This window comes from Dipteris shenzhenensis, chromosome 17 (assembly GCF_047967505.1).
Source record: "Dipteris shenzhenensis isolate YYH24624 ecotype China chromosome 17, Dip_SZ_1.0, whole genome shotgun sequence".
Classification (NCBI taxonomy): domain Eukaryota; kingdom Viridiplantae; phylum Streptophyta; class Polypodiopsida; order Gleicheniales; family Dipteridaceae; genus Dipteris; species Dipteris shenzhenensis.
The window spans coordinates 36,372,443-36,395,906 of NC_141612.1; the positions used below are offsets into that span (position 1 = coordinate 36,372,443).

Sequence of the window (23,464 nt, forward strand, 5' to 3'; positions counted from 1 at the left end):
CAAGAAGTTGCATATGTGGAAATAGGAAACGAGAGAGTTTTTGTATGTGGAGATAGTAAACTTTTACGGATCCCCGCTTGGGCACCTAGGCTTTCTAGGATATATTGGAAAAGGATAGTAACTTACATAAACGTTTCTTGATAGGAGAGTTAGGGGTTAAGGCGTAGACATGCTACCCCATCCTACTACCTGAAACATGTAGGATAACTTTAGAAGGGGAAACATTGTGTCAATTTATGGCTTACTTCAACAAAGTTGAGAAGATGGATGCTAGTAGGATACCACACAAGGCAATGGAAGCTACACAAATCGTGGGTTGGTATAGAGAGGGAATGAAGTGGATGGAATCATGGGGTATAACATCCGCTGATATCCTAGAAGATGCATGTGAAATAAGGGGGATAATGACATAGAAAATGCTAAAGAAACTATGGTAAAACCCCGGAACAAAAATGAAGTTCTATAAACAAAAAATTAACTCAATGGATAGCTATGGAATGCAGAAATACCTCGGGCTGGACATATCAACATTGAAAAGGCATCTAATCTGCAAAATCAGTACTATCGTGAGGCAGATAAGGGTAGATGGGCAAGACCCAGGATCTCCATAGTGGAAAGAAGCTGCAAAATCTGCCCCACAGGGGAGGTAGAAAATGGGCAGCACGTACTCCTAAGATGTAGAGCCTACACGCACATCAGAGAAGGTTATGGGGACGACAGAGATAATCTTAAAAATCTACTGTCTTTTAGAGGTGTGACTCCACCTTTGCTTGGGGACTCCTGTCTAAGGGGAAGTCACCTATTCTGATCACAGACCTTGATGTGTGGCACACCTATGCGACATCCTCTATGATGCCCGTTTCAGACACCACCTAATATGTTTTCCCTTCCGAGACCCACCACATGCATGCTGTTCATGGCATAGAATGTGCGAGCTGCATTACGCCGGCTCCACAACCGGAGAGCCCAAGATCATGAGGGGACTTGTAGCGGGAGATAGACTATCCTCACTCTCTCTCCTGCCCAATACTAACTGCAACTGTAAGATGATGCACTCAATACACAAAGTGAGCTGTGGATGCGAGAGAGAGAATCAGAGGGAGAGAATGTAGTGGACCTCCGAAGAGGAAATAGATACAACTGAATAATGAATGCCCAAAGGGCTGAATACAACTGTATGGAGGGACTGAATCCCTCACTACAAAACTAGAAGACTAGGCTACCTAGAGGAGGTGAATCCTCGCTAGATCCCTGAAGAGGCTGAGGCTACCCTGCTGGTCTGTTGCGGGGAGGCCTGACTCTTGCTGCTTTGAAGGCTTGAAGGCCTGAGGAGTGGATGAAGAATGAGGGCCAAAGGCTGCCCTTTTATAGGCTGATAGGTCAACCTGGCCGACTTGGTCAACGCCGACCGTTGACCTGGTGGGCTGGTCAATGCCGACTGTTGACCAGGCGAAAATGGTTGCTGAACTCATGAATCCTGATCTGCAAGTACTGAATGCGTGGATTTGGTGCTGACTTTTGGTATGGATATTTGCTGTGGGTTAATATTCCAGGATGATGCTCCCTGTGGTTTTCCTCGGTGCATATAGGTGATAGGGACAGAGGAAGATTGGGTTTGAGAGAGGCATCCCGATCTTGGTGTAACCCTGTTGCCTGTTGTAATACCGTGTCTTGTTGGCGCCGGCCTCGAACCCCTTGAATGACTGATATCAAAGGTCGAGGTGGAACACCCTTGCTCCAATAGATGAACTTGGACCCATGGCTTGGGATTTTGACATCCAAGCCTTGGTGCTGATAATTTGGTCACTTCGAACTGGTGCCACCATCGTGCTCCCAAGATGACATCCGCTGCTTGAGTAGGTGCGACCCTGAGTGGCCGACTGTGTACCCACCCTGAGATCTTCAGAGTGGCTGAAGCTACCTGCATGTTGCTCTCTATCTGTTGCCCTGGAAATGCACCATTCAAGGTCATTGGTTCCATTGGCGTAAGAGGCAACTGAGCCTTTTGAGTTGCTTTGGTAGGGATGATGTCCTCGAAACTGCCTGAGTTTGCTAGGATAAGGACCTTCTGACCACTGACCTGTCCATAAAAGTGGAACATATTGGGAAACTGATGAGGCTCCCCCTTCTGCCGAGCTTCAAGCTCTTGGATGACTACTGAGGTCGTCCCTGTAGTCTGTTGTTCATCAAGCTCCTCAATGGCTATTGAGATTGTTGAAGCTGTTGTTGCTGAACCACTTGACGCGGCTCCTACTTTTAGAAGCTTTTGGTAATGTGGGCAATCTTTCTTATTATGGCCCGGCACATGACAATGGAAGCATCGGTTCTCCTTGGCATAGAGTGCTCGTGTCGCTGTATCCAAGTACCTGCCATAGCCATTGCTATCCTTCGCCATCCAGCTCTTCTTCTGCTGCCCATTCCCACCATCACCTGGTGTGGAATCCTGGGACTTCTTACTGTTGACCTGCTTGGATCCTTGACCCTTGTGCATGAGCTCAAAATTCTGTGCAAGCTCATATGCACACTCATAATCGTGTGGCGTGAAACTTCTGACATACCACTGGATGTCCCATGGAGAAATTTGCTCAGCTTCAGACTGCTATCCTCCAACTGCAACTGTATAAACACTTGAGTGAACTTATTGGCATAATAATTCACCATCTCGGTGTCTCCCTGGCGTAGCTCGAAGAACTGACTCTGGAGCCTGTCCAAGTACTAAGGTGGCAGGAACCATGATCTGAGCTGCCCTTTCGGCTTCTTGACCTTCCCAATCGTGCTCTTCTTTTGTTTCTCGAGCCTCTCGATCGCGTTCTTCTTTGGCCTCCCGAGCTAGCCTTTCGCGCTCTCTGGCGGCCTGCTCACGATCTTCCCGCATCTCCTGAAGCTGGGTCATGCGGGTGAAGAGAGCCTCGGACTGTTGTTGCTGCATCTGCATCATAGCCTGCAACATGGCTGCCATGGCAGACATGGAAGTGTCCGTAGGATTCTGTGGTGAGGGTGGTGGTGGCGGTGGCGGTTGAGGAAAAAAATGAGCCATCTTGGTCAACCGATCCACAATTACCTACACAGAGTTGTGTCCCCTCTGTGTCCTAGGTAATCCCACAATAAAATCCATGGAGATGCTTTCTTATTTGCCAGATGGAATCTCCAATGGGTGTAGGAGACCTCCTACCTTAAGGTGTTCAGCCTTATTGACCTGGCATTTTTGGCACTTCAATACATAATCTTGTACGTCCTTACCTATTCTAGGTCAAAAGAATTGTCTTTTCAGAAGCGCACGTCTGCTGAATTCTCGGGTGTCCAGCACTCGGACTATCATGACATTCAAAAAGAATTTGGCGCCTAATGTCATTATTATTCGGGACACATACTCCACTTGTAGAGCAGGTAGCCATCTTCAATAGTATATTTTTTCCACTTAGAGTCCTTGATCACCAACGTGTGGTGTGTCGCCATTTCCATGCGACTCAGTGAAAGCCCCTTGATTAGTTGGATTCCTATTTCTAATTGCTTTCCATATTTGAGAGAAGTGAGGATTAAACTCACATTTTTCCTTTAAGGACTCTAGGAAATCATTCTAAAATTGAGTAAAACTCAATTCATTAACAATTGGCATTCGACTAAGGGATTCTGCTACCACATTGAACTTCCCCTTTCGATATGTCAATTGTATATTAAACTCTTGCATTAATTCAACCCATCTAGCTTTTCTGCCTTTAAGCTCTGGCTGATTACAAATCATTTAATGCTCTCCTGATCAAAGATGATCTCAAATTTTGCACCATATAAATAGTGCCTCCACTTCTTTAAAGCTTAGAGTATAGCATATAGTTCCTTCTCATATGCCGAGTAATTCCATTGGGCACGATCTAACTTTTTGCTTTCATGGTCGACCTTTTTGTAAAAGTATTGTCCCAACAGCAAAATCATTGGCATCTGTTTGAACCACGAATGGTTTATTGGAATCCACTACTTTTAAGATAGGAGTTGCCGCTATAGCTACTTTTAATTTTTCAAAACTTCTCTTTTGAGGTTCATCCCATATGAAGGTGCTTCCCTTCCCCTTAAGCTAGTCCGTCATCGAAACAACAATCTTAGCATAATCCTGGATGAATCTCCTATAGAATCCAGACAAACCTAAGAATATTTGTAATTCTTCTAGATTTGTGGGATGTGGCCATTCCAATATGGCTCTTACTTTGTCAAGGTCCATACGAACCCCTTCTTGGGATATTATATGTCCCAAGTATTTAGGGACACTTGGACTCTCAGGCAATTTTAATTTCTTAACTAACGAGTAGTTGAAGAAATTATGTGTTGTACTATCATCAACCATCACTCTTACTCTTTGCCCCTTAATTTTTCCATGCATCCTTATTAAATCATGAGGACCAAAGGTGGGCTGCCACATTGCCGATGATAGACAGCACATGTGGGTGCTATCCTCATGATAGACCTCTACCTCAGTGTACTTTTCAGTACCATGAAGCGGCAATACTTGCATTGCATGTACTTGTTTTTGTGGAGGTCTATTTTTGGGCTTTAGCTCCCGCTTGTTTATTTTTAGGGCAGTTCCAAGCAGCATGGTCTTTACCCAAACATTTGAAGCAAAGATTTTCCTGCCTGGTCCTTTCATAATCCTCTTTCTTTGAGAGGATAATTTTGTGTTTGAGGTTTCTTAGGTGGTGCCTGATGAACCTCCTTCTTAAAGTGCCTCTTCCTTTTCAAATTGGGAAATTTGTTGAGCCTAGGAACAAAACTTGTTTGCTCTGAAGTTCCAACTTTGAATTTTCCCATCGTATCATCGTATATTTGGGCATACTTAATGGCTTCCTCAAAGGTTTTAGAAGAATTTCTTTTCACCTCGACCTTATAAGTGTCTTTGAGACCTCTCACGAAACCTCTTATCTTTTGGAATTCATCAATTCCCTTCAGCTTAAGGATTGCCTCCCTATAGTTCGCTATGTACTGGACTAGAGCGTTTTTACCCATAGTGCGATTGTCCCAAGCCTCCCACGCTCTTTCTAATTCATTTTTTGGTAAAAACTCTTTTAGGAAGGCTTGTTCAAACTCAGTCCAATACCTAGGAGTTCTATCACTTTCCCCGAGGCTCATCCACCATTTATAGGCTTTATTTCCAAGGGAAAGACTTGCTTCCACGTTTTGATTTTCAGGAGGAGTATTCCTGAGTTGATGGGAAGTCTTGCCACTTTTATAAGAACGTATTAATCGCATCTTTATTGTGCTACTTTTCTTCCCCGTTGAAAATTGGTAGTTTCAAGTCCTTACGGATATTAGAGGTTTCTCTAAGTTGAGAGGTGGACCTCTCAACTTGATGAGGAGGTGTCGGTGATTTTTCTGTAGTAGTTACTGATGGAGAATTGGCTAACTTAGTTATGGCTTCAGCTAGGGTTTTCAATGTATCACTGATAGCTCCTAGCTGTGTTTTTATATTTTGCGTTTGAGTTTCAATTTTAGTGAACTCCGTATTCGGAATGCCATAATCACCGTAGTCTATATCCTCCATTTCCACGTTATCCTCTTGAGTTTCATTTTGTACCTCTTCATGTATTTCCTCTCTAGCTACAACTTTTCCTTTCCTAGCCCTTTCCTTGGCCTCTCTAACCATATCGTCCCTTTCTGGAGTTGTCATTTTAAATGCAAATTTTTTCTAGAAATTATAAAGCAAGAAGCTTTATACTAGAGAGAAAAATGCAATGCCCACTTCCTTGGTATTTGTTCAATGGTCTTGGATTTGTCTTCACATTTTCTTTGAACTTCTCACTTTCTTTTGATTCACAATCTTGCCTTTCGATCCCGCTCTCCATTATACTTTATGCTTTGAACTCCTCGACACGTTCTTCGATCTTCTTCTTTAAATTTGGCAAGGCTAAGAAGATTAGGACACCTTGGGATTGAAGGGCCTTAGAAAAGAAAGGGGTAAAGAGGATATAGATATAGAGAGAGGGGTAAAAAAGAAGGAATGATGTGGCTTTTTTTTTCTTTTAAAGGTTGAGAGACCTTTGAATGACGTGGCCTATCAAAACTTTGGAAATAAAAAGCAGAGGAGACGAATTGATAAAACGGTGTGGAGAATCAAAGGGTTGAGCACTGTGCAAAATCACGGCTCCTTTCAAAAGTTATTGTCCACTCATAAGCTCTCTTTGCATATCTACATGGCTGCATCGGTGCTTTCCTTTTGAGTAGTAGCAACTACTGTATGGCTTCCCTACACCGTCAAGATCACAACCAATAGAATCCGTCACGTCAAGATGAGCAACAGCAGCAGCATGACGGATACAAGCCCGCGTCCTTCTTTCACGTCTTTGTCATAGACTGTCTCGCCAAGCGGGTCCTTGAAAAGCATATCATGCCAACCGGGTCTTTGAAATGGCCGTCGTTCTGAGAACTGGCTCTTCTTTTATAAGAACTCACTTGGTTCTTATTATGACACGGAAGGCAGCAACAAACAGTCAAGGGAGCTCTGCCAATTGGGGGCTGCTGTAGTGGTCAGGACCGCCTATTCACTTGGAGCGTATCCGCGACACCAAAATCCTTTGCGTGGTTCTTCTCCTTTGCTCCAAGTTTGATTGCATCTCACAACTGTATCAACAAAAGCGTGATCACAACCCGATCTGATACCAATGATATGACTCAGAGGGTTTTTTCATTGCGCAATTCCACCTGACCACAACATATTAGAGTGCTCCCTTCAGTTCCCTCTCTTTCCTTTGTGGAGCCTCTCTCTAGAAGTCTTCCCCATGCCCAGTGCATGCCATGTGGACTCCTTATGATGCCAAGTGTCATTTCCAAGGCCCTTATCCTTTTTACCTCTCTTGGCATCCCTCTGAATGCTAGATCTATTTTGCCTAGGCAATAATTTACGTGTCCACCGTTGCACTGTCAAGCCCTCTTGGTCTCCCAACTTAGATTTCCATGTGGCAGTCTGCCACGTGTCACTCCCAAAAACCCTAAAATTTCAAAGTTGTCAGAATTCAATTCTGATCACACCCACGGGTTCCTAACAGCTTGGACTATCTACTGACGTACTCTAAGGTCATAATTGAGCCATATTGAGCTCATTTGTTTCTTGTCTTATCTTGTATCTCCACTACTCTTGGCATGCTGGGCCCACACCCAAAGCTGAGGGAACATTCTCTTGAATGGTTCCTAGGTCAGTATGCAATCTGTGCATTTGATTGGTCCTATGTTTGGGTACTCAGGTGGGGTGTGGTTTCCAGATGTCCCTCTCAAAGAGAGGCCATCACTCTTGTGGGTCACTAATGCCCATAACCCCAAGCAAGGGGGTTCACCCTCAAATGCTAGACCTAGTCCCCATTGACCGTAACTGAACAGTAGGAAAACATTTAATTTCTTAATAAGCATACTATTGAAAAACGAAAAGAAATATTACCAAGCAAGTGGATACATGTTATTGAAGTAGGATGACATTCCCTCCGTCTTTCATTCGGTTGTCCTCAACTGAAATGCTTCCTCATAAGCGTCCAGGATTTCAGGACACTCCTGAAATGTAGCTCTGTCCACCCATTGAGCATCCAGTGGATGGGATCCCTTTGAACTTCAAAAGGTACATCTTACGAGTCGTGCCTCGACGTCTCATAGTGAAGTTATGCAGAATAATCTGCTCTGGGATTAACAAGATCTCATTGTCCTCTACTTTAGGTGCAGACCTACTCTCCATTGACCGTAACTGAATAGTAGAAAAACATTTCATTTCTTAATAAGCATACTATTGAAAAACAAAAAGAAATATTACCAAGCAAGTGGATACATGTTGTTAAAGTAGGATGACATTCCCTCCGTCTTTCATTCGGTTGTCCTCAAGTGAAATGCTTCCTCATAAGCGTTCAGGAGTTTAGGACACTCCTGAAATGTAGCTCTGTCCGCCCATTGAGCATTGGTGGATGGGAGCCCTCTGAACTTCAAAAGGTGAGTCGTGCCTCGACGTCTCGTAGTGAAGTTATGTAGAATAATCTGCTCTGGGATCAACAAGATCTCAATGTCCTCTACTTTAGGTGCATCGTCCAATGTGGGCTCTCGAGGTGGTTCCCCAATGAAGGGTTTCACCAAGCTTACGTGCAAGACATCGTGGATCTCTCAATGCTCAGGAAGTCTCAATCGGACTGAGACATCATTTATTACCTGCAACACGTGAAAAGGACCATAATATCGAAAGGATAGCTTGAAGGAGATGCGCTTTTTGCCCACTTTGGTTTTTAACCGGGCTTTCTCAAATTTCAATAAGACCCATTGGCCTTCTTTTACTGCAAACGCCCTCCGTCTTTTATTTATAGCTGCTCTTTGTTGCTCCTGTGCCTTTTGAATGGCTGCTCCAACCGTGGCATAAGCAGAGTCATAATCCTCCACGAATTGATCAACGGCAAAGATTTTCTCTTTTGTTTGCATGAGTGGAGTTGGTAAAGATCTACCATATTCAATTTCGAAAGGAGCTTTTCCAGTGAAGGAATGAATTGTGTTATTATAAGCAAACTCCACAAGAGGAAGGAATTTCTCCCAAAAGGTTTGCTGGTCATGCACATAAAATTTCAGCAAATCCAAGAGTGTACTATTTGTAACTTCAGTTTGGCCATCCGCTTGAGGATGAAAAGCTGAGGAGAAACTTAGAAGAGTTCCAGGTTCTCAAACAAAGCTTGCTAGAAGTTACTAGTGAACTTTGAGTCTCTATCTGATACTATAGACTTGGGCATGCCGTGGTGCCTAAAGATGTGTCTAATAAATAAATGGGCAGCTTCAGGTGCCTTGAGATTCTTTCTGCAAGGAATGAAGTGGGCTTGCTTGCTGAATCGATCTACTATCACCCAAATCATGTCATGATTTTGATTGGTCCTGGGAATTCTTGTAATGAAGTCCATGATGATGTGTTCCCATGGTCTCTGAGGAATGGGTAGGGGCTGAAGTAAACCCTTGGGTTTTCCTCTCTCATACTTAGCTTTTTGACATGCGAGACAAGCTGAAATGTAGGCAGTAGTGTTCTTTTTTATGTCAGGCCAGTAAAAAAATTTATCTATGGCTGAAAAAGTGGCCACAATACCCCTATGACCAGCATAGGGTGGGTTATGGCTTTCCTCCATCACTTTAGATCTAAGCTGCTTTGTGATACATAGTTTGTTCTCCATGAATAAATAGCCATCCCTGATGTAGTAGGCATGATGGGTGCCTCCATCTTTCAGATGTGCCCATGGCTGAGCAAAATCAGCATCTCCCTCATAGAATTCTTTGAGGGCTGTTAGCTCATCATGATAGGGAACTGAAATATGGTGAAGCCGTGGTCTACGAGAAAGGGCATCAGCCACTACATTCTCTTTTCCAGGAGTATATTGTATTTGAAAATGAAATGATTGCAGAAAGGTAGACCATTTCATATGTCTCTCTCTGATCAGAGGTTGAGTTAGAAAATATTTAAGACTTTCATGATCAGTTTTTACAAGAAGATCTATCCCTAAAAGATAGTGTTTCCAAAGTTTGAGAGCATGAATTACAGCTAAGAGTTGTTTTTCATAGATATCATATTGAAGTTCAACATCTCTTAGCCGTCGGCTTTCAAAGGCCACAGCATGCCATTGTATCTCTCTTAAACTCCTTAGGTAGGAAGTGCCTCATCAAGTTCTTCTTGAAGTGCTTCCAGGTGTGGGCTTGCTGTCCAGTGTTGACCATAGCTGCCCACTAGAGTGAAGCACGGTCTTGCATGTGCAGGACGGCAAACCGGATCTTCGCCTTGTCTCCGTACTCGTCTCCCTCAAAGCAATACTCGAGGTCTCGGATCCAGGCCAGCAAGACCTCGGGCTTGTCCTCTCCCTTGTAAGGAGATGGACTCCGATGATGCCGTCTACCTCGAGGAGAGAAAGAAGAGGATGATCTTCCCTCCTTGTTGGAGTTGGTGTTGTCCGCACGGCCTCTTTCTTGGGATTGGGGCCCTGTGTCATGAGTTTCTGCTTGGTTGCTTTCCGGCACTTGAACGTGTTGAGCAATGTTTGACAAGAGAGCACTCAACTCATGTAGGTTAGAAGGGTGGTCAGGTCCATTGGATGCCATGATGACAAGATGACTCAATGAAGGAGAGACTCAACAAGAGAAAGCACAGAGTACAGGACCACTGCCTAAGCTCTGATACCAATGTAAACTACTCGGTGCTTTCTATCAATTCAGACAACGGATTTTGCAGAGCCGTTTGAAATGATTGCGAGTTGTCAAACACATATACTTGGACTTCAGAGATTGCAATTAAGTTGGAATTAAGACTTATACAGCTTAAACACAAAGTGACATCATTGGAAATTGCAATATGATTGAGGGGCCAAAACGGCCCCCCCCCCTTTATCCAGGCTCACTTTATTCTTGAGAATGGAGATACAAGACCAAGGTGCAATGCACCATCCAAACTGATGAACTCAGTGAAAGCCTAGGACCTAGATACAAGACTCAAGAGCATATGTACAAGGTAGACAACAGAAAGGAGGACTCCAAGATCAGGTTTCAACTCTTGGCTTGCCCAATCCACAAGGAAGAAGCCTGCAACAATCACCACTTACATCCAACATTAGAGGCAAGCACTAGTTTCTAGAAAGATAGTAGAAACAACATGAAATAGTGCTGTAAATGAGATAAACTTGACAATACAGACTCCCTTTTGACTTGACCCTTTTGTAGATGAAGTCCTTGATGCCTCTGAAGCTCCCTTGGGTGAGAGAGTGTGGATGAGTGCCAATGCTGATCCCAAGGGAGGGGATGTAAGAATGGAGCTGCTGCTGTTCCAGAGGTGCAAAGAAAGGCAGATTTCTGCAAGGGGAAGGGGCTGGAACAGTAGAGAGAGAAATTTTGCATTACAGAGAGAGACTACAGCAGGAGAGAGAAAGGGGCTGTGGCTGCTCCAGGCTAGGAGAAGGAGAGAGGATGCTGCTGCTGTTCCAGAAGAGCTGAGAGGGGGCAGATTTTTGGAGAGGAGGGGTTGGAACTATAGAGAGAGAGTGCGCTGCTGTAGAGAGAGAAAGTGTTGTTGAGGTGAGAGAATGGCCTGGGAGAAGCTGGCTGCACCCAAGGAGCTGTAGAGATTTTGCTGCATCAACCAAAAGGAGGGAGAAGAAAAGTGACGAATTTTTCATGCAGGGAATGAAGAGGAGAGACCTTCTTTTATAGGCTCAGCCCCCCCCCCCCCCCCCCCGGCCGGCCCAGAGTGGAAGGTGGCACCTGTCCCAGATTTTTGGTGGGCTGCAGTCCCAAAGAGGACAGCCCACAACCTGCCCCAAATCTACCAGATTTGGGGCCAAGCACTTGGCCTGCATGCCCTGCCACCTGCCATGCATGCTGGCACATGTGTGGGACAGGTGGACTGACCTGCCAGCTCAGATTCCATGTGGCAGTCTGCCACGTGTCACTAAACCCTAAAATTTCAAAGTTGTTAGAATTCAATTCTGATCGCACCCACGGGTTCCTAACAGCTTGGACTATCTATTGACGTACTCTAAGGTCATAATTGAGCCATACTGAGCTCATTTGTTTGTCGTCTAATCTTGTATCTCCATTACTCTTGGCATGCTGCCAGGCCCACACCCAAAGCTCAAGGAACATTCTCTTGAATGGTTCCTAGGTTAGTATGCAATCGGTGCATTTGATTGGTCCCATGTTTGGGTACTCAGGTGGGGTGTGGTTTCCAGATGTCCCTCTAAAGAGAGGCCATCACTCTTGTGGGTCACTAATGCCCATAACCCCAAGCAAGGGGGTCCACCCTCAAATGCTAGACCTAGTCCCCATTGACCGTAACTGAACAGTAGGAAAACATTTCATTTCTTAATAAGCATACGATTGAAAAACAAAAAGAAATATTACCAAGCAAGTGGATACATGTTGTTGAAGCAGGATGACAATAGACAATTCAGAAGCCACAATGGTATATGTTGTTGAACAATACATTGGCCCCTAAAAAAGAAATACTCCCATGGCAGAAGCCAAGTTCTTTTCGACAAGATGGGAGTTAACCTCACTTATGAAGCAACGTAGAGGGTGGGTAAACTAGATGCACTAGCATTGGTGGTGAGATTCCGTCCTAAAAGGGTTGTGGAGCCGATGTAACGCAGCCCGCACATCTTGTGCAGTGAACAAGAAGGACGTGGTGAGCTTGGGTAATGAAGACAAGTCCGGCGGTGTCTGCATCGGGACATCATAGAGCGAGGTCGCATATGTGTGCCAAACTCTTGGATCAGTGATAGGGATGGGTGACTTACCCTCAGAGAGGAGCCCCCATGCAAAGGTGGGATCTCCTCCTCAAAAAGACCGGATCATCTCATCCATCCAATTTGAGAGAAAAGCTTGTCTCTTTTGGCGAGTCGCTCGGCGTAGCTTTTGTTGTGCCTCATTCCTCGTGTAATACGCCTCGGGGCCTGCTCCTATGTGACATGGGATCTCATAATCAAACCATGGATTTTGGGGAGCGTGAGGTAGATCGGGATGTGGGGAAGGATCTGACTGCATCATCCTGAACCATTGATACTAGAGTGTCTGAGGCATGGGCAAGGTCTACATAGTCCCCAAGAGAGTGTCGCAGCTCACGAGCTAGGTAACTCATATATACTGTGTGAAGGGCATGGTCAAAGTGTACATGGACCCGAGTGGAGGTTGGCCAGTAAGGGGGCCGAGACGTTGAAAGTTAGATAGGAGTACCTAGTGGGGGGTGGGCACAGTGAGATCATGTATATGTGACACAAAAGTTAGGGATCCTGAAAGGTAATCCACTGTACTCGATCCTCTCCATGTGGGAAGCAGGTGAGCCTCCTTGACAATGGCCATCTAAGAAGGCCGTTGTATATAATCAGATTTTGAACCACTCCCATTACCAGTAGATGTCGGCCATATGTAGTAACACTTGGTGCATCATTTGAGCGTCTCGCAATCCCAAGCTCTGTCAGATCTATCTCTGGCACTCTGAGGGGATCAGCCTCAAAGTCAAGTAAGCCCACCTGTCTATCCTGTGTACGCACATTGAAGTCACCCAAAAGTAGGATTTCCCCTTGTTTGGAAAATTCAAGATATCATCAAATATCATCTCGTATGGGCTATGACCCTCTGTGGCAACCTCACGTGCGTATGATGATGTATCTGGAGGGAAGTAGCATATTGCAAAGAAAGTCGAGTGTGCACCAGGTGGATGAATCCGTACCCACATGTGTCGTGCGTGCTCCTCTTCCCTCATGATAGATATATGAAAAGGATTGCCACCCCTCTGATCCTGTGTCTCCTCGTCTCTTTTCTATGGGCTGATTCCCACATGTATCCTATCACAATGGGCAGTCCCCTCTTCGGGCTCTCATGGGTCTCTATGTAAAAGATCACATCTCTGTTAGTGTATATTTCAAAGAAACCCCCGGGATCAAACCAGAAGGTTCCATTGCAATTCCTCATAGCTGTACTCATCTCAAGGCCCCAACATCGTCATGTGCTGTCCATTTCACCTTCCTCCTATTCTCTTTCTACTCTATCTGCTCTATCACGAATAATAACTTTATAGTCTGTCCATTTAGTTTCACCGTTCCCTCCCTTTGATGTTCCTACTGCAAGAGAGTGAGATCATAATCCAGGAAGGTTCCGGTGCCCTTCAATGCTGCCCTCATACTTATTAAAGTAGATCTCTATTCACCTTGCATTCATCCGCCATCTCTCTCCCACCTTGCATATAGGTCGGAATCAGAGATAAGTACTCTCACGAGGGCGCTCTTCCCCCATTGGAGGGCCAATTGGCATGCATTGCACATATTGGCATTCTTTAGAAATCTGGTTGTTCACATTTGGTATCAAAGCAGGGACAATCCACGATTGGGATGGGAAGAGAAGGAGAGAGCGGAAGCGTGTGGGACAGAGGAGGAACATGCAGCACAGTGCAGAGGAAGAGCGCAGACAGACAGTGCAGCGAGTCGGCGCATGTGGATGAGGCCTGCTTGGACAGCATGTGAAGAGACGCATGGGTGGAAGAGATCTGCATGCGCAGAAGGTCCTGCGACCGCGTAACCTAGCAAGCTAGCGTCCGCACATGCTTGAGGAGCAGAACTGTGAATTGGAAGCTTTTGTGCATGCTTTTCTTGCTACCTGCAAGTCTGGGGTTTTTAAGGCCCTGAGGCAAGGGCTCTCTCTGAAATTTCTGGTTTTTGGATGGGGAATGGGGTGTCCTAACAGGGTGACCCCCCTCCCTGCCCCCCCGTGCGAATAGACCCTTACCCTTAAACCGTGAAGAAAAGAGACCCCCCTGTTCTCCCTAACGGGAAGTCGGGTTGGAATAAGATTTTAAGGGGATGATCTACAGCTCTAGTCCCTAAAACAAGTAGCACAAACGGAGTGTACCAGTTTACAGCATAAAAACAAGGAAGAAAGGCCAAAAGAGAAGGAAGAAGAGGTCACTTAAAGTGGTTTTTCAACACAAGTGAAGCTGGAGTCGGCGGATGAGTACCACCAACTCTATAACACTTGACTTTTGCTATAAAATAAACCCCTTTTCTAAAATTACAGCAAGTCATTTTCTCCCTTGTATTACTAAAAGGAAAGAATGGAAGGGGAAGGGAGATTTAATAATGAAATTGTCCTTTTTCCTCCACTACCAGAAGGGGATAGGGAGAGAACACCATCACCTCCTCTTGAAGAGGATAATTTAGATGAGAGTTACACACATCTTGTGTAGGATAAGCCACGCATAGAATTACCTTCATGCCTCCCTCAAGAACCTCTTGATAAGGAGTTTTCCTTAGAAATGAAGGGAGAAACGAGTCCATCCAAGAGCAAGGCACCGCGTTTGCGCCTTTAACTCAAAATCCCATACACATGGATTATAATCCAAGTGCAAGAGGGAGAGAGGAGTCTCTTGTTGATAAGCTGGTTTCTCAGCTTAGTAATATGATTAAACACTGCATTATGACAAAATTTGGGAGTAAGAGAGCTGAATTTTGGGGATAAGAGTTAAGTACCCCCTTGAAGAAAGCAAATTTCAACTTCGAGAGAGAATAGAATTCCCAAAATATGATGGAGCCAGAGAGGTGGATTAAATCCTTAATTGGATTCGCCCTTTTGAGCTATATTTTGCCCATCAAGATAAGACCGATCACGAGAAGCTTGCTCTTGCCACACTGCATCTACAAAAGGATGCTTTGATGTGGTGGTCCTTATTACAAACGGAAAAAGAGCATATACTTCAATGGTCCAAGTTTGTAGAGCAATTGAAGACCACTTTCATGCCTCCGAGGTATGAAGAAGAAATGACCTTCCGCTGGAAAAAGTTCAGGCAATTCGATAACGAGAGTAACGCTGAATTTACAGCCAGGTTTTGGAAATTGTCTTTAGAGTTACCTTTGAATAGAGAAAGAAGTATATAGCAGCCCTAAGCCCGAAAATGAGGTATGAGGTTGACATGTTCAACCCAACCACCCTAAGCGACCTCACTAAATTGGTTGAGACTATTGAGAGGAAATTGAATCTTCGTAAATCCTTCAACAAAGGAAAGGAGAAAGCTATTGTACAAAATGTTAACAGCCAATCAGGTCCTGGATGGATACCATTTCCTTCCATGACTGACGATGAGAAGAAAAAGCTGATTAAGGAGGGAAATGCTTTAGATATAAGAAACATAAGCCAATGCATCCATGGCATAAATGTCCTACTCTATTAGCCAAAATTGCCAAGACCAATTTTGTAAAAGGGAAAGGCAAAGCAAGGTGAAGCTTCTACCTCCTCATCCAAGAGTAAATGCTATCCATTCAGTCAACACTGGTGTATGGATATGTGAATTGGATAGAGAGTAGGTATATTCATTATAATATGACAATATGCAGAGGATGGAGGAGCTACTCGGTGAGCTCCCCCACTCTGCCCACGGCGGCCTGTTTGCTCCGCCCGTTGCCCGCCCTGCCTCCTTGCCTCGCCCTCGCTCCGCCTCGCCCCTCCTCCCTCTCCGCTCTGCCCTGCCTTCCCCGCTCCACCTCCGCCCCCCGCCCTGCCTTCTCCCCACCCCCGTCCCCTCCCCCTCCGCTCCTTCCGCCTCCTTGCCTCCCCTCCTTGCCCCCTCGCACCTCCTCCCGCCCTTCTGTCCTCCCGCTAGTGCGCCCCCTCGCCTTTCTGCCTCCCTCCAATGTCTTCTTCTCCTCTTCTCCCGCCTCCCTCCATTTCTTCATTCCTTCCTCCTCCTCCTCCCTTTGCTCCCTCCTTCCCCCCCTGCTCTCTCCTTCTCTCTCCTCCACCTCTCCGCTTCGTCCTTTTTCATTTGCCTCCCTGTAGCGGGAGCATTCGTGTTTGTTACGATGAAAGAAAATCTTGGTGGTGACCTTTGGTCTGGCTAGAGGGGTTCTATGGCAGCACCCTCGACTCCCACAGCCGTTAAGGTTCTTCTTTCCCCAGCTGACAAGCAATAGGTACAGCAGGTAGTTCAGTCCCTCCAGGACAAGGCGCTTGTGGGCAGAATTGTGGGCCTCACGCCTACACGAAGACAGGTGCGAGAGTGGATCCAGGCGAGCTTGATATTAGAGGGCGACCACATCCAAGAGGTCACCATCTATGGACGAGGCGTTTTCCTCATCCAGTTGAGCTTCCCTGACACCGCCTCGACACTTGTGGAGCAGAGACCCATACTCCTTGGCCTGCACCTTGTCTACCTCTTTCCTTGGTATCATGGGTTCACAGTGGAGGACATGGATACGACACACCATGTTCCACGGTTTTCGGTTACACTCCGCTTCCTAGGGCTCCCCAAGGAGTATCGAGCCATCCTCCCTTCCATTGGTTGGGCATTTGGCACAGTGCTCGAGTCCCTGCCAGAGACGGCCGCCTCCGTTCTAGCAGATGATGGAGTCCCCAGAATTAGACTGGTGGTGGAGAGTCCGAAGTCCCTCCCAGAGCTGATCCTTCTCGAGACTCTGGAAGGGGGCACACTTTGCCAGAGGGTGGAGATCTCCGGGTTACCAAGCCAGTGTCTTCGATGCAGATAGATGGGTCACCTCGCCAGAGATTGCCCCCGTGGCCTCCCTCGTGCGCCTCCCCCCTCCTCCACAGAGTAGGTAGAGTCAGCAGGCTCGAGTTCAGCGCCCTCTCAGGCAGGAGCAACAGGAGTCTCAGACCCCATGGGTTACCCCCTCGGAAGGGAACTAGACACATGTTAAGAAGATAAAGAAATCAAGCAAGCAGGCCTGCAAACACCGTAGACATAGGGCCAACCGCAGGGAGAGGGACAAGGTTGACGGAGAGGCCTCGAAAGAGGAACAGCAGGAGCCACCTCCCTAAGCAGCAGAGGCCACTGTCCATCCAGCTGATCCTCTAGCTTCGGAAGTTCAGCCTCTGCACCCACCCTTGCAGGTAGCAAAGAGCCTCAGGAGCTCTAGATGTGGCGATGGCGGAGGCCGTAGACGCTAGCCCGACGAGGGCCGTGGAGGAGCCGATCTAGAGTCCCGGCGAGCCTGATCTCAGCAGGGGGCCTGTGGTCGCCCTTTTCCCTCCTCCCTCTCCCCCCCCCCCCCTCTTAAAGACCCCTCCCCCTCCTCCTCTTCACTTCCTCCTCTCCCTCCAGGGTTCCCTCCTCCCCCTCCCCCTCCCCCCCCCTCAGCTCCCCCTTCTATGGCCACTCTCACCACTTGTCCCGTGCCCTCCGTCCCCCGCATCCCTACCTCTCACTCTCCCGCCACCCCCCTCTCCGCTTCAGTAGCAACTTCTTCTGCTTCGACACCCTTGCCATCAGGCAAGGGAACGATGACGCCCCCTTTTGCTTCCTCATTGCAACAGCAGGTCCGCTCAGAGAGGGATCCTGAGGAATGAGGCTCGTCTTTCCGACCAGCAGCTCCCAACTTTCAGCCTGGGCGTCCCTTACCGTGGGACTTCTGGAGGTTAGGGCCCTGGAACTATTCGGAGATCCCGGATTCATACCCTCTACCATTGGAGGTCACGCTCATGGTCCTTCATTCCCGAAAGGGGGGTTTGATTAGTGCAGTGGGATCTCAGATACACCCCGTTTGGAGATTTCCGTTTGCCTCTACAAGGTTGGAGAAGTGGTTTCCGAAGGTGTTTGATGCTATTTTGGGTAATCAGATTATGCTCATGATGGACGAGTGGATGGGACCACAAGGACTAGATCTTTGGTACGCCCATGGCACGGAGGTGAACTTTCAGCTGAGCTTTATGCGCGAGGAGCCGATGTGTGGTTTGGTGACATGAGTTATCAGATTGTCGATGGAGGCAAAGGTGGAGTAGGCACACTTCTGGCCCCTCCAGACGTGCGTGGAGTTGCTCGGGGTGGAAGCTTCCTTCATGATGAAGTGGGCACGGAAGATCTGTATTGAGCCGGTATCCACTGTAGTACGACACTGCACAGACTGACCAATCGTCCTCCAAACCCCCGACAAAATCACACAAGGCAGTCTTTCTAGGACAGGCACCCACTCACAGGAGAGCCTTGTTCTCGACTCCCGCGTCCTCATGAGTTGGACCATAGTGAGCTGGAACGTACACGGGCTCCACGATCGGGTTCATAGTCAGCCGTAGCACCTGATGCTCTGTGAACGTGTATGCCCCAGTGTGTATGTCCCAGGAAAACCCCATGCACTGGGGGACAGTGGCAGCCTTCATATAGATGGATCTTCTTAGAGCCCTCCCTTACGGGGAAGGGCTCCCCCCTGATGAGGAGTCTTCATAGGGTTTGGCAGAGACTCGCAGGGGGTCTCATCCGTGCTCCGTCCAGATGCAGAGAGGAGTTCGAGCGTCAGTCCCTTATGTGGAACCCAGAGGTCAGAGATCAGGAGGGACATATGCTTGGGCAGCGGACTCACATTGGTTGGGCACAGTGGAACAGTGGTCTAGCAGGGTCTTTTGGTCGCTGGAGTAGACTACCTATGGAGGCAGAGGCGAGGCTTGACGTCCTAGCGCATCTGAGAGGGGCATGGCAGCGGATGGACGAGATCGACTTAGCCATTCTTGAGTCCTGGTAGGAAGGACTTCACATTTGGAGAGACAGCAGATGGTTGGGGCAGTTTTCCCATATTGGTGTTCCCTTGAGGATTTTGATGTAGTGCGGCAGCACGCATCCTGGCTTCTTTCGTGTAGAACCTAGAGACCTACTTCAGCCCCTCATTGGCAGATGATCAGAGTGGTAGGACGCTTGGGGAAGGAGTGGCACATTGATCCTCCCAGTATCTCAGAGCAGGATGCCTCTAAATGGCGCCTCTGGCTATGGGAGGGTCGACCCTGAGGGAGGTCCAGTGGGACCCGGGGAAGTGGTTCTGGCCCTTTAGGGGCGGCCTAGCTGAGATGACCCTAGCTGAGATGATAGATGAGGTGCCTTTCTTTTCCTACACCACACGGATTGGCAAGAGACTTCATATGGACTGGTCGACATGGACTCCCTCGAGGGAGAGACACTGGGTGACCGAGAGAGTGCCCCGAGATGTTCGCTCCAAGTTTTGGACGCGGTTGTGGTCCAGCTTGCGGCCGAGGAAGATTTCATATTCTTCTTGATGGCAGCCCACGGAGGCTTGCCCATGGGCCTGTGGTTGGAGCAGATGCGGGTGGAGGGACAGTGCCATTGTTGCTTAGATGGCGTCCTGGAGACTATCCCACACTGCCTATGGAGCTGTCATAGTGCAGCGAGGATCTGAATGAGAGCCCTCAGGATTATGACACGTATGTAGAGTCTTCACAGAGACTACACCTGGGGGATGGTGGCTTGGTTGACAGAGGGAGGACACGCGTTTCAGATTGATGAGATCTCCGCAGCCTACAAGATACAGGGTCAGAGCATTCAGAGGATTGCACTCCACGAGGCAGCCCCCCCTGACGCCCTAGCTCCTCCTCCTCCTAGGGAAGACAATGTTTGGGAGGTGGTAGCTAGCATCACGGCTTGGAATATTTGGGTGGCTCATTGCAGTCCTGTGATGGGAGAGCACCCGGCTCCACCCTCGGCTACCTTGGTTGCCATCTGGCAGGATATCATTTACACTCTACGGTCCACCTGGGAGCGTGGGACTCCAGGCTCCAAGGCGACTATTGAGAGGCGTGCTCGTTTCTGCAAGGCTTGGCTTGCAGGTGTTTTCTACATCGTCACTCCGCGAGGGATTCACTTGCTGTATAGTCCCCCCACTTGGCTGTTAGCCCTAGTTCCAGAGATCCCCTAGGCAGTGAGCTGGGCTTCTCTGGAACATGCCGGTTTTTCTTTCAGCCTTTTCCGGTTTTTTCATACTCAGCACCTTCGGGGCTGTTGTTCTTGTATGAAATCTTTCAAGCATTAATAGAAGGTTCCTTTCTTTGGGAAAAAAAGAAAATAGAAAAAAAAAAGGTATATTCATTATAGAGTATGGATAGAGAATAACGGATTTTCTCCTCCATGTAGAGCATCTTATAGGATGAATAGGGCTGAAATAGAAGGGTTGAAAAAAGAGAGTGATGATCTATAGTTTCTATAGACTAAGCAGTTCTCCATCGCAAAATTATCTATAGCCAAGGTCTACCTAGTTCAATAACACATTTGGGTGAGAGGATGTGTTTAATACTGAGCAATTTGTTGAGAATATGTTTCAGCTTATTGAGCAGTTATTATAAAGAGATTTCAACAGAATTGTATTTTTCTGAGCATGAAGAGAGATTAAAGAGGCACTGCAATGGTACTTCTGCATTTTGAATATTTAGCATCAAGAGGGATCAGAACTTGAAGATGAGATCAACTTATGATTCAAAAGAGATGGTCTACTATCAAGAGAAGACTATTTGCAGATTATAAAGAGGTGATGCAAATGCAGAAGTAAAAGAGAAAAGTGTACACAAGAGAGGATCTAGAAGAGGACTTCTAGGGAGTGTCATGACAAGAGAAATCACTAATCCGTGTAGAACATTATTATATATTATACGCCAATGTTGTAACATGTATTTGTATTTATGATGGACACCGATCAAATTGTTATGACGGTGAAATTTGGACATGTGACACTTATTTGATTAATAAAGATGTGCACCTACGTGTCTAGGTCCTAGGGGCAATAGGAAGGGAAGGGAGCATTAAGGTGCATTGAATGGTAGATGCATGGGTCATAGGCTAAGGGTAGGTGTAAATGGGAAGATGGAACTTGAGTGACCTCAAGGGACATTAATGAAAGGGGTATCACCCTTTCATTGTGAATCTCACGTAGCATTCTCTATTCACCTTGCATTCGTCTGCCATCTCTCTACCTCCTTGCATATAGGTCAAAATCGGAAATAAGTACTCTCACGAGGGCGCTTTTCCCCCATTGGGGGGCCAATTGGCATTCAAATTCTGCATGCATTGCACATATTGGCATTCTTGAGAATTCTGGTTCTTCATAGGGTCGTCGTCATTTTGTCACTATGCTTACCCTGTCTTATTTTTGTCTCCTGACTTTAAATATCTGATCACTCAAGTACTTATTTCATATACTTTAATAGTCCTAACGATATGTTCAGAATCCGAATATTAACTGACAGCTATCTTTTTGATGCTAAATCATGCAAAGCTTCTCAGTTCACACCACGAGTAAAGGGGGTATTTTCTCGTGTACTACCTCTCTTGGGATGTGTTAAGGATGGACAGCGAACAGTTTTTGCAACAGGTACACGTTTTTTATCCAAATTCTACTGTATAACTTATCCAGTGTAATTTTGTTGCCTTATTTTTTTTGGGAAATATTATGTGCTGCAAGCCTGATTATGTTTGTTATGGTGTCGAATTAAGCCTTTAGGTACTGGTGTTGGGCAATATCACAATATTATGATGATTTTCCTTCGGCAGTTCCTCTTCATGGTGATACCATGTGAGTTCCTAGAAGCTTGCCATGTGCCGAATGTTTATTGTTACAGGTTCAATATAGAAGGTGGGAGTCGGTGGACCTCTAGGTTGACTAAGAGCTGATTCTTTTTATTTTCATTTCATATTCAGAGCTTTCCTTCATTCTGCTTTTGAGCTGTTTCTTGGATCTTGGGTCACATCTCGTGAACCAAAGGTATGTGCACGTTTTTCCTGGTGGTGCATATTTAGAAGGTGTGATCTGTGAGTGGGAGTACTTTTATACAGCTGGTATGTATTTATAGTGTGTTATTTTCGCCGAGTCTCAATCAATTTGATGTATGGCTTGTAAGACATACCTTTGTTCCATTTTCTGGTAGTGTTACGGTTTGTAATGACATACCTTTGTGTTAGAATTATAGATATAATTCATCAGTGACCAATGTAATATAATAAGCTAGTTAGGGGCACTTTTCCCTCTTTAAGAGGTTTTTCCCCCTAATCGCAGTTACTTCACTAACTATGGTTAGTGACTACTAAGGTTTTGTCACTAGGACAAAACCTTATCTGTCACTCATTGAGTTGTACTCTTTCACACTCTTCTATTGCAACTCAGCTTTCAGCTTCCAAGCTTCCAGCTCTCACTCTCTCTTGCTCTCTCTCACTCACCATTCTCTCACATTTGGTATCAGAGCATTAGATCCAGCCCCCTACGACTTCCCCGTTGAGCTCCAGCTGCAACTCAGCTTCGCTGCAACACATATCCATACCTCCCGTACTGCTCCGCCGTACTGCTCTAGCTGCATCACGTACCGTACCTACAGACTCGAAATCAGACCGTACTTGTCGTACCTATCCGTCGTATCGTACTGTACCTGCTCGTCCGTGCAGCGTGTACCTGACCTGCTCGTCGAACATCGCGATTGTACCGTACCAGCCGTACAGTCCCGTACCAGGCGTACCAGCTGTACAGCTCATCGTCGTACAGATCTGCGCCACGTTTGCAGGCAGGCGCCGTCGTCCGTACTCTGTACAGCTCCTGTCGTCCGTACTCCGTACAGCTCCAGTCGTTCGTATCCCGTACATTCGTACGGTCATCCGTACAACGCACGAATTCCGTACAAGACCGTACACTGACAGTTCCGTACTGTCAGCTCACTGTCCGTACACTTCTGTTGCAGGCCTTCTGTGCAGAGTTTTATTTCTGCAGGCATTGTTTGCAGATAGCCATTGTTTCGCTCAGTTTTCTGGGAGTACATTTGGGGCATTTTGTTTGTTGCAGACATTGTAATAATTGTGTAGTTTCGGAGCTACACTTGGAGCAAAAATTGCAGATTTGGTCTGAAATCTGGGGCTTTCTGCTGAGGTTGCAAAATTTGGGGCTTTCAGTACTTCTGCCCCTTTCTGGTTGCAATTTCAAGCTCGAAATTTGGGGCTTTCAGTTCTGCAATACAATTTCTTGAAGAAATTTGGGGATTTTGTGATTACACTGCAAATTTGCAGTAAAATTTGGGGCTTTTGCAGACAGAGCGCAATTCTTGTAACATTTGGGGCTTTTGATCAATTTGCCCCTTTCCGGTTGTAATTTCAGGCCTATTTTGGGGCTTTTGTGTTGGGAGAGCAATTTTCGGAGTTTTCAGTTCATACTGCCTTTCTTGTAGTGTTTTGCAGCACTTTTGGCAG

General features: G+C 46.5%; 1 protein-coding gene across 4 annotated transcripts in view; it reads left to right on the forward strand.

Moving 5' to 3' along the window:
- The window catches only part of LOC147892054 (ARM repeat superfamily protein), a 248,375-nt gene that overhangs the window by 25,010 nt on the left and 199,901 nt on the right, over positions 1–23,464 (forward strand). For all 4 annotated transcript variants that reach the window (XM_087388218.1, XM_087388216.1, XM_087388219.1 and 1 more), the window contains exons 7-9: positions 21,513–21,608; positions 21,731–21,809; positions 21,935–21,998. In XM_087388218.1, the coding sequence (XP_087244344.1) occupies positions 21,513–21,608; positions 21,731–21,809; positions 21,935–21,998 (239 nt within the window). The remainder of the gene's footprint in view (positions 1–21,512; positions 21,609–21,730; positions 21,810–21,934; positions 21,999–23,464) is intronic.